Source organism: Pteropus vampyrus, unplaced genomic scaffold (genome assembly GCF_000151845.1).
Source record: "Pteropus vampyrus isolate Shadow unplaced genomic scaffold, Pvam_2.0 Scaffold19, whole genome shotgun sequence".
NCBI lineage: Eukaryota > Metazoa > Chordata > Mammalia > Chiroptera > Pteropodidae > Pteropus > Pteropus vampyrus.
In genome coordinates, this window is record NW_011888800.1 from 17,099,419 (window position 1) to 17,111,427 (window position 12,009).

General features: G+C 34.0%; 1 protein-coding gene across 1 annotated transcript in view; it reads left to right on the forward strand.

The window, feature by feature from the left end:
- LOC105288825 (protein unc-13 homolog C) overlaps nt 1–12,009 on the forward strand; it is a gene marked incomplete at its 3' end in the record, with an annotated part of 460,652 nt that overhangs the window by 426,776 nt on the left and 21,867 nt on the right. Inside the window, exon 24 of the mRNA XM_023527723.1 lies at nt 9,759–9,847. Within this exon, the coding sequence (XP_023383491.1) occupies nt 9,759–9,847 (89 nt within the window). The remainder of the gene's footprint in view (nt 1–9,758; nt 9,848–12,009) is intronic.

Below are 12,009 nucleotides of genomic sequence, written 5' to 3' on the forward strand. Positions count from 1 at the left end.
TCTGGTTACTCTAGAGAATTTAAAAAAAAAAAAAAGTAAAAGTTAAATTATTTATACTACAGTGCCCATACTGTATTACCCATGCCTTTATAATACATTAACAACAAAAGAATTATCAGTATGCCAGGTAAGAATTTTCATTCATTGGCGAATGATTGTTATTATCCTATAAAACTCAAATAGCTCACAAGTAAAACATATATTTTGGTTTATATTATTTTAATAGCTTAGTTATTTCATGAATATAACTTCAGTACATATCAATTGCAAATAAATACCTAGTCTGTATTCACTTTGTCATAAACGCATATTGCCTATGGGAAGAACCTGGTTGCATTTCCTCCATCTGCAATATAATTTGTACAGGTACATGAAAAAGAAAATCATATAATCCAAAATTTAATTTCTTTTCAGGAAGCCATAATTTGTTCTGAAACTACAGAACTTGTAATGTAGTAATTGACTTACAAGTATTATAACTGTGCTGTGTCAGCAGAAGATGCTTTACTCCTTCAAAATATTATGCTGATACAATGGTCTTGAATGGTAGGATCCATAATTATCCTTAGGCCTACTCACTTGTTGACAGCACTTCAAATTCTAGAAATTAGCCATTATTGAGACATTTAAGGGAAATAGGGAGTTTTTTTTGCTGCACTAGATTCTCTCTGCTGCTGACCACAAAGCAGACCAATTAGGTATAACAATAATATTATTTTTATTGATATGTCTCAAAAAGGGTTGAATCTCTTTGTGATTTATCTCATTGTGGTAGCCTTTCCTGAACAGGGCCAAGGAATCTGGAACATAACCCATCTACCCTAAAAAAGTGTGTATTTTAATGAGGAATTTACTTATTCTTTGGTTTCAGAGATGTATATCAATATTGCTTTTTATTTTTTAATGATGAATTTGATATGTCAGTTAGAAACTGCATCTGACTGTCCAAAAGCATATGCATGTAGCTGGTTAAAATTCATTGTAAACTCTTTTAGCCATATGGAGTCAGTCTTCAGCTAAGCAACCCTTGACCACAGAGGACAGAAGTTAACTTCTGTCACATTTTACTTAGCTCTATCTTCTCAGCTTTATACTTGCTGGGCAACAGGGTATTTCTTTAAAAGAAATAATACTCCATGCCAATAGTTCTTGAACTGTAGCATATATCAGGACTACCTAGAGAGCTTATTAAAACACACATTGCATAATTCCATCCCCAGAGTATTTGATTCAGTAGGTCTAGGGTGGGGCCTGATTTGCATTTGTAACAAATGTCCAATGATGCTGATGCTACTGGTGAGGGGACCACATTTGAGAATTACTCCTCTTTGCTTTTAGAACAGCAACCAGATAATTAGGAAATGACTCAGAATACTCCTTTGTCTGATCCGTGCACCACTCCTAGCTGATCTACTTTTGTGTTTTGAATCTTGAGAACACATGAGATTCAGTGTGTTTAAATGGACCTTGAGACAACATGCAATAGCACAGGCAAATATTTGTATTAAAGAATATAACCTCACAATATAGGTGGGCGATTTGCAGTCATATATAAATACCCTACAATTTTTTTTTTTAACATCTGGACTTATGCTTACATTTTATATATAATCTTATTTTAAAAGGTGGTATAGTTGTAAAGAGGCTAAGCTTTACTCTCAAGTTTCTGATCTGCTCACCTTTTATCTTCATCATAAATAGAAATGTATTTTACTAGTTAATACATTAATGAGAATCTGCTGTTTTTCTTTTTCCAGCAATTACAAAATAAAATTAGTAAAGTATGTCTTAAATGTTACTAGATAATAAAATAGACAATTTTAACTAGTTATATTATGTCCTCCCTTTAATCCTAAAATGTTTCCTAAAGCAATTCGCAACATTCTTTCTTTTTAATTGAATTGTCTGTTGTTATCTGCTTATATTTACTATATCTGTAGGTGACAGGAGTTAAGAAATAAAAAAGATTTAAAAACAAATGCCTTAGTCCTCAAGGAGCTTACAAGGAGTCAAACCTTGTAAAACAGCAATTAGAGCAGAGATCCCATTTAGCACCCATTGAAAGAGATATTTAGAAGCTAAATATTCCCTTTCCTGCCTGGACTGCTTTAAGGATCTTTTTCCCGAAGGTTGGCTATCTCATGAAAAACAGAGGTTAGAGCACACTGAACATAAAGAATTTACGCCTTCATTAGGTCATACAACACATTTATTTGCTAAATACCTATTATGAGCTGTAAATGTTACTAGGCACCAGAAGTACAATAATTACTAGATGAAAACCCTACCCTTAAAGAATTCTAAGTTTATTAGGGGAGTCAGATCAATTAAAAAGGTAAGGTTTGTGGGAGAGAAGCCCCACAAAACTTTCAAAACTTGAAAATATACTTCAAATGAAAGTTGCAGTTGTTGTATCTTATCCCACAACAATTCAAAGAATAAACTCAAACCCTTAGCCTCTTATAGTATAAATAAAGCTCAAAGGTGAGATGTCATTTGGCTGAATGACAGTTATTTTTAGTTTCATGGCAGCAGACAACAAGGAGGACTGGATGTTTGAAGTGCTGAGCTTTTATTGCAGCAGCATGCAGATATTGCCTGTTTTCTTTCTCCTCCTAACCATCACTGCAATTAGAGTTAACAAATTGGACCTAATAGAAAATTAAGAGAATAATGTGGTCCAGAGGGCAAATTGCATTGACATGGTTTAATAAATATGATTAAGACTCTAGCACTACTACCACATAAAGTTCAACTAACTGCTAAACTTGTGAAATTAAGAAAAGGTGCTACGTAGGAGGCTAAGAGGTTTCTGGGTGGGTGATCCATGTCAAAATGAAATACAGACCCAGGCAGGTGCCACTTATTAACCTCAATCTCTAGAGTATTCCAGAAAGATCAAGGGTCACTCTTGTTCTGCCAAGTCTCTCTTTAACATAACCTCTCTCTAAATCTTAAGAAAACTTGAGAGAGAATACAAGCCCCAGCCAGAAGGGAGAGAAATAGAATTTTGATTTACTGCCATTTTCTATACTAGACTTATTTGGTGATGTTGCGATCCCCACTTTGATTGTTTATGTTGCCTTTTAACAAACTGTAAGTCAATGCAGAAACTGGTAAAATTTACTCTAACCCAGCCAATCCTTCCTCTTCCTCTACTTGGCAGAGTGGAACGTATATTCTGTGTCTCATTTCTTCTACTCCTGACCTATCCCCACTCTATCCAATTTCAGTTAGCCAGTAACTGAAGCTAACAAGCCCAAACTTCCTTTCCAGTCAAGTTATTATACGTGTTTGTTTTTAATGACTATTTTTGGAAGAAAATTTCTTAATATAGCTTTTCATAGTGCTGCCTTTCAATCCTTATGTGGCCCCAAAACATGTCATGTGGCATGACATGTTATCTAGGCCTTGTTTTCCCCCACCTGTAAGAAAGGAATTTGAACTGTGATTTCTGAAGTTCCTTTTAGTTCTAAAATCCTGTGGTTATAAGGAGAATAACCTTGTTAGCAATCCATCGAGTAGAGGGATAGTGTATGTATCGTAGGTGAGAAGGAAAAAAATGTCTATGAGAAAAGAAGTTCATGTCACTCACGTGAGGCTTGAAGTTAAAATATTTTTAAAGTTCCGCAAAATCGAAAAATTAATAATTTGTCATATATTCACAAACTCGAAAATACATTGAATAAATTATAAAAGATAAGGCAGTTTTTTTCCTTCAGTTGTCTAGGCTGAAACACCTAACTTAACATATCTCAAAGGCATTTGGTTGGCACAATGACAGGTGAATTTACTGCATACTATCTTTAATAAGGATGAGAGACAGCCACTAGTGTTCTTCAACATTCTGATACCAAGTAGTTGGAAGCATGAATTTATAGAACTGATGCCTCTACTACAACAGTTCATTCAAATCCGAATGGCATAAGGAAATGTCATAGTCTGTCTCTGAAAATTATCTTGTACGTTCTTGGGAGGGTCTCTCCTCAAAGAATAAAAGAAAAGAAAAAACAGGACAGAGCTGGGGCTTGTTTGCAGTTGAGAGGACCATGTATTTTATTTCTGGCAGTGTAGCACATGATCCATGCTGAAAAGATTAGCTCTACAAGGTGATTTACATTTCAAGCAAAGTAACTTCTGGCTGGATTCACTAGGGAAATTTCCCTGATTTCTCAAACATATATTTTTAAAAAGTTAAGCCAGGCATTTTCAGATGAATCAATTTTAAGTCAAATAGAAAGGTTGGAGAGAAGTGATCTTTTTAAAATAAAAGAAATAGCAAGAGCTCAGATAAGATTGTAAGAAATTGTTTGAAGTACTTTCCTGCTTGAAAGACACTAGGTGCCATGATCAGATTTGAGCTTTTTAAAAACTCTAGGAACAGGAGGATGCAATAGAAGAAGGAAAACAGGAGCGGGAGCACAACTTGGAGATAATCGTAACACAATCTGGATGAGTAAAATTCTGCATCAGAAAATGAAGAGGATAGGCTGGATGGAGAAATCATTTCAGAGATACTATCAATCATATTTGGTAGCTAAGTGAATGTGGAAGGAGGAGACAAGAGGAGTCAAAGGTGACTTTCACAATCCTGCCTTAAACAATTGTATGCTATCAATCAAATCAGAGACAGTAAGAAGAGAAGTAAGTTAAGGATGGGAAGGTAATAAGTTCACTCTGATGTGCTGAGGTCATCAAAGTAGAAAGGGCAGTAGGCACATGGGAATACAGACCTGATACTCAGACATTCTTTCAAAGTTTTAGATAAGAGATTTGGGGGGCCATTAGCATAGAGGTGGTAGTTGATACCATATAGATGAGTGTGATTGCTCAAGAAAAGGATATAGAGTGAAAAGAAAAGGACTGGGAAGGCAAAATTGAAGGACATCAATATTTAAGGATAAACAGAGGAAGAAGAGTCAAGAAAAGAGACAAATCATGGGCAGAAAAATAGAAGTGCTAGAAGATAGTTTCTAGAGAAGCGAGAAAATAAAGAGTTTAAGAAATAAACAGTAGTATGAATGCAGGCTGAGTAGGATAAATGAAGTCACTGCATTTATTAATTAGGAGTTTATTTGTAACCTATATGTGAACATTTCAGTGGAGTCTCTAGAGCAGAAGCCACACTACAGAGACTTAATGAATATTTAAGAGATAAGGATGTGGAGGCAACAAGTTTTACACTTATATTTTGTATAATTTGAAGAGTAGAAAAGATAATAGCTAGATGTCAATGAGAAAGTAATTCCAAATAAGTTGAGGTTTTTCTTTTATCATTTGTTCTATTTTTTGTTTTAACATAAATGTTATTTGAGCGCATTTATAGAATGGGATAATAAAAATAATGATGGAGGGATGAAAGATAGGGATGTTTGCTGAAACAAAAGAAGGAACCAAGAACTCAAGTTGAACAACATTTTTTTTTTGGAAATGATGCTTGCTCTCTCACAGTGGTGCAGTTAGCATTTATTAAAGGATTTTCTACAAAAATCTTGAGAAGGATATGCCACCTATCAGAGTAATGATCAAATTTTTGACCCTGAGGAGATGAGGGTCAAGGAGCAAATGTCCTTCTTCATCTGCACTTTAGATGAACAAATAATGGAACTCTGATGAGCTGTATGTGAGGAGAGGCAGCCGAGGAGCCTGTGGAAAAGAGAAAGGAAATGAGATACTAATGACTCTATGGAGAGGGAATAAAACTCATACTAAAGATCCTTAACTTCTTTCATACAAAGTCTTTATTTTTTCAAGAGTTTGTGTGATCAAAAGAGTTTAAATGCCACTTTCCAAGATACTAGTATATCTCTAGCAAGACCTCAATGGTTGGTTTAACAATTGCCGTTGTAGAGGCTAAAATAACATGTTCTCCTTTTAGGTCCCTTAGGGGACTTTGTGCTGAAAACAAAGATGCTTTCTGGGTATGGTGACCATATTTTTGCAACCAAATATTAGGATGTAATTTGACATGGTCTGGCAATGAGACAGATATTTGAAATCAGGATTAAGTTAGTAACTCCAGAATATATGGTTTCTAAGAAATGAAAGATGTCAAAGGCAAAAGTATTAATAGCCAATGCAAATAAAGTGTCATTCCAAAGAGAAAGAACATTCTGGATATCAAGATTTTCTCTGAGGAAATCTGTTCCTGCTTCTTTCTGCCCTTACCACTTTCCTCGATATTTGGTAAATTGCCTAAGCATGCAGGACACTGAACAAGATGCCTGGATAGAAAGCTACCATGAAAGTTCTAACATGGAAGATTATAAGAGAACAACTGGAAGATAATGTTGTGTAGACAATAATAGTAAAAAGCACAGTGCAAAAGCTGGAAGTCCTTACTGCCTGGGACGAGCAACATTTGGGAGAAGCCTTGCACAAAGAGGTGATAAGTGAATTGCCTTTTAAAGAAAAAGTAGAAGTGAGCTCTAAGGAAAAAAGAACTTAAAAGATACCTTGCCTGCTAGCTATCTCTTCCAGATAGGTCATTTATATTACCCCAGCTCCATGGGGTAAAATTTCTCAAAGGTATAAAAATTCAGATCTACCTATGTATGACTAAGATTTATTCTGATCATTAGAACCATACTTTACTAGCCTAGATTGTGGAATTCCCAAACCTTTCAGAGTGTGGATAAAATCTCTTTTGAAAGCTTTACTATAAATTCAGAATTTGATTCAGTATTCTCAAATTTTCATTGAGTATATTCCTCTTTACATGGAACCATTTATTTTTTTCTTTTTCGTCAACCAACTAACTTGTTCATATACACATGCTGTTTCAGTTTCTAAATTAGAATAAATTTATTAATGTGACTTTTGAAAGCTCAAATTTTTTCTTGTCTTTTTTTGGCTTTTACTAACTCAATAATGAAGCAAAAAAAAGTACAAGTTAATTCTGATGTTTGATATCATGTGAATTATAGAAGTAGGCTAAGATTTAAACCTTTGTGGAAAAAATTAGGTAGCTTTTTACCTTTTCAAAGTAGCCAGTGGTTTGTAATATACACTTTTTGTAATTTAGACAATAAACTCTCGAAGCCCAAATTATTACTTTTCACAAACTTTATGGAGTTTGTAGGAGTAAGAAAAACTTCCTCAATTGTCATATAAATAAATGCAGAAAAACTCAACAACTGGTAAAATTCCTGCCTAAAGAAATGTTTTTATAATTAGATGAGTATGAGATTTATGCCCATTATTATTGCAAAAACCTGCAATTTGAATATTGTCCTCAAAATTATTATTCCTATTTTGATGGTTTAATGATATGGTTTGGATCAGATAAATATCAAATGCTTAACTGAAACTAAAAGTTTTCTTTTTTTTCTTTTGATCTGGTTATAAACATTCTGTCTGCATCTAATTAGAAACTCATGCTTCTATCAGGAAATGAAAACTGTCAACCAATATTTAAATTGCTATAGTTTGACAGTTTCAGATTTTCAAGTAACATCCAATTATTCGATAAGAAATCTTCATTCACAAAATACCTAAGGTGAACTAAAACAATTTGTAGGAAAATAACATAATTTTATCCAACTGACATATCTAATCATTTTCATATGGGTTTAAGGTCATCATCGTAACAGAAGAACAAACTACCTCAATGTGTGTATCAAACTATTATAAAAACAAAATAAAGATTTTAAATAAATAACCCCATTTCCTGAAGAGAACTCTACTGTCTGAGCCATTTCCTTGGTGGTAGCAGATGTGTGGATGAGGAACTACCACCTACCACACTACACATTTTGCCAAGGTGGAGGGAGGCTGAAGAAAACTATATGGGAGGGTTTCTCTTTCATTCCCTATTCCCCCAATACTTTTGTCCAAGTGAAATCAGGTTAAAATTGGTCTTAAGACAATATCAATAAAATATAAAAAAATCATTCAGCTTGCATTGTTGCCTATGATTGGGGCAGACAATCCACATATGTTTTCCTGGTTAAAGGTTGGGAGTTATGGTTTATTAGGCTAATTGTGCTTAAATATATATAGGTTTGAGATCTTTTTGAATAGGTACTATCTAATCATCTTTCTAAATCACTCACTGCCTTCCTACTTGTTGTAGCTGAATAGAACTCTCAGAAAGTAGGAGACTCAAGGACATTCTAATTTTCCAACTCTTAGAGAAATCTATATGGTGGCCTGTGTGTCTGTAGGTGAGAGCTGTGAGCCTATCTGATAATGGAGACAGAAAAAAGATATAGAGTCCAGAAAAATCATAATGGCTCTGATAGAGGGGCAGAAACTAACCAATCCTGAAATCACCTGGCTTTGAGTCAAAACTGACATAAAAGATTGGTTTGATATAACCAATAAAGTATCAGAGGCCAAATGCAATTTTTAAATTTCTATTCCAAGGTTTTCAGTCACATCAATACAACTTAAAGCTACCCGGCAGCTGAGGCATATAAATAATACATCTCCCTAGCAGTTTCTTAATAATAGAAATGCTCTTGGAGGATTACAGAATCCATGTATACTACTTTTTGGTCCTGGGCTGATTCCCAGGGATTTAAAATGCTGTTGGGTCCTATATATATATTGGGTGTCCTTCTTAGGTTCTATTGCTTAAATTAAGTCCTCCTTTAATTGGTTCTACTTACAAGAGTTGTCTTTAGCCCATTCTCTTCTTTTTCAATAGTAGACTAGCTTGTGCAAGGTACCAATAGTAGGAAATAATTTATAAAGACTCAAAGGAAGATTGGCTTAAATTTCAGAGGATATTCTAGATTTCCATTACATGAATTTCTATGAGCTTAATACAATACATCTATTATGTTTTTCTATTTTGACAACTCATTCACAAAAACATAATTAACAAATGGTAGATTTTTCTAAATTGTCAAGTTTGTGTTGATCTTTAATTACGAAAATATTCTGCCAAGTTAATGGATTGATGTGTTTGTTTGTGTTTATTTATAGTATAACTTATTTTGTAATATTGATGAACACTTTTCAGAACTGAAATCAGATAAAAAGTTGTCTTTTAAAGTTTGCACTGTAAGAACAAGCATAAAGAAAGTTATCTTGATTTAATTATTTTTTTTCTTTTGCCCTCAAATATGCTCAATAGCTTAGTTCCAAACTACAGATATTTGAACATTTAAAGAGAAATGCTAAATAAGTAAAATGTGAAAGTTTGAATCTTGAACTCTGAGTTGTAACTCAAAATCCAGGAAGCGAAGTCAGGCCTGTCACTTCCAGAAACACGTGGGCACGCTTGGACACTTTGTTTATCCTATTCCATTTATTTCTATACTTGGGAAAACATGAAAACACCTTCAATTAAGATACAATGCAATACTCAAAAATTATTTTTTTACCATTTTTTTCATTTTTAATGGGCTTTATTTACAGAGATATTAAAGAAGAAAGTATATTAAAAGCAACACATAGATTCAACTAACATATTGTTAGTTTTTCTAAGTTATGAAGTTACCATGTCCTGAAGGTTATGTTGTTATGCCTTGCATCCCATCGCTGTAATTAGCAAAGGCTTTGCTATCTAGCTCTTATTTGTATGCATGCTGTGCATTTCGATCAATTTTTCCATATATAAAAACTTTTCTGGTTTATTTAGAATTTCCTAAATTTTGCATTTGATTTCGAAGATAAAAAAAGGAAAGGAAATAAAAAAGTATACGTGGGTTTTAGTTTTTAACATTACCTTATAATAAGCAAAATGCATGCAAGAGAATGGTGTGTTTTCTTAGTACTCCAAAATAATACTGTTTATGATCTCTCTGCAGCTAGATCCTGAAGCTAGTACTATTCTAAAAGAACTTCAAGTTAAACTCAATGGTGTTCTGGATGAGCTCAGTGTCACTTACGGTGAAAGGTAAGTTATTATCTAAATACTTTCTATTTCAGTTAATAATAATCGTTTCTTCAATTCTGTTTCTCTGACTGGCTAAATCCATTTAACTTTGAGACTTAATCTAAGCATCATCTCCTCTGGCAAGTTTCCTTGGCCCTGCAATCTTATAGTGATGTCTTGCTATGCGCTCCCCAGAACTCTGTGTCATTTATTCAGCAGCACTTACAACACTGTGCTTTAAGTTCTGGTTTACTCGTCTGTTTCCCCCACTTGACATATGCCTCTTGGGGACAGAAACCATATCTCATCTCTGTTTGTAGTTCTAGTGTTTAGAACTTGGCAATTGGCTGTTGAAAGGACAGAGGGAGGAAGGAAGGGAGAAAACCTTTACATACATAAGAAGTATGAGTTGCATTCATGCCATATATGTCAATGTGGTTGTAGTTCCAAATAACTGAACTCCAACTCCATAACTGAATTAAATCAGTATTCTGGGTTTTAAGGCTTAGGAATCTTAATGCAGTTACTCAATGAGCAACTACTGTCACATTCATATATTCTTTATTTTAAAAAATTAACTTTGCTTGTCATGGCGTTGGTCTAAAGAGAGAGAAATTCATCCTACATAAATTTCATTTTGGTCCTATAGGAAAAAGCGATCATTTTCATCACTAATTTTAAAATAAACAGGAAAGCAAACACATCTTTGAAGAGGTTCATTAATTTCATACAGAATTTGGTTTAAATATTAGCTCAAAAAATGCCGACTTACTATTTTAAACTATGTGTTCAGTTATTAAATGAAACTAAAAATCTGTGAACTCCACTCATCACTTATTATTGGGTTTTGGAAAGATACATCTTAATAAACATTTGTGGATTAGTTATGCCATTTTTAAATCAGAGATGCTAAAAAGAAAAAGACACCAAAAGCATCATATTTTTTATCTTAAATATAAGAGTGAGGCAAAGTAAAGAAAAATCCCATACTTGGCCTCCTCTTCAGTATCTGAGGTGTATTCATTGTCTTTGTGGAGCCACCTTTACAGTTCAGGTGCTGAGTGAGATGTAGCCTTGCTGCACTGAGCTTGGGGTTGTCATTCTGCCTTCTGTTTTGTGTTGTTAGCTGACCTGGATGATCCTGCTTACTTGCTTACATGTTAATTTGAAGGTTTTGTTTACCTGGAGTTGGAGAGACAGACATTGTTCCAGACATTTAAGGCCTCATTAGCACTGACTTGGGTAACACTTAGCGATGAGGCCTTCAGTCAGCTATTTTAGGCTTACCTCTCCTTATACTAATTAATATAGGGTTAGCAGAAAGACTGTTGTCTTCAACCAGGAAGGCAAAAATAGAGATTGTTGAGCAAAGCCAGGGGGAGAAAAAAGGGGCCAGGAATAACAGCTAGGGGTGTTTGCAACTTTATGGGAAATAAGATGACTAAACTGAATGGAAACTAAAATATAAACTAAAATGTATACTCAAATTACTTTCTGTAATATATCCAAATCATCTTTATGAATAATACTTTTTGTTTTGTGTTTTGTTTTATGGGAGAAATGATCAGGTTATAAAGGCTGAAATAATGATTTGAAAATGTTAGAGCAAACTTCGGTTAGGAAATAAGGAGTGGTGTCTTAGGATAGCACTCGAAGTACTTCATTCTTTTTTAACCTAGATTTAGAAAGATACCTCTTAATAAACATTTATGGGTTAGTTATGCCACTTTTAAATCAGAGACACTAAAAAGAAAAGACACTGAAACCATCATATATTTTTAGCCAGTAGCTATTTCTTCATTAGTTTTTAAATACAGGAAAGAATTTAATATTTTGTTTTACTAGGGTTAGGATTATTAGAATAAATAACCCACATGTCATGCTTTCCTTATATAAAGAATAATTCTTATGTCTGTGTTGCTATGGTTTTATTTTCTACACTACTAACTAGGTCTATATCACACACACACAGGATGGGTGGGAAGTTCGTGGTGATCAGTGTGATCATGCTGTGAAGTCAAACTGGATAATTTCAGTCTGAATCTACCCTTCTTAGAGTCTAAATTAGCGGTCTAGAGCTTTAAAATTAACTGCATAATTAGTTGCCCAAACTCCATTTCATGTGTGTTATTAAAACCCACAATTAAATAATTCCATCTGTAGCTAGTGAGATGATTTTGCAG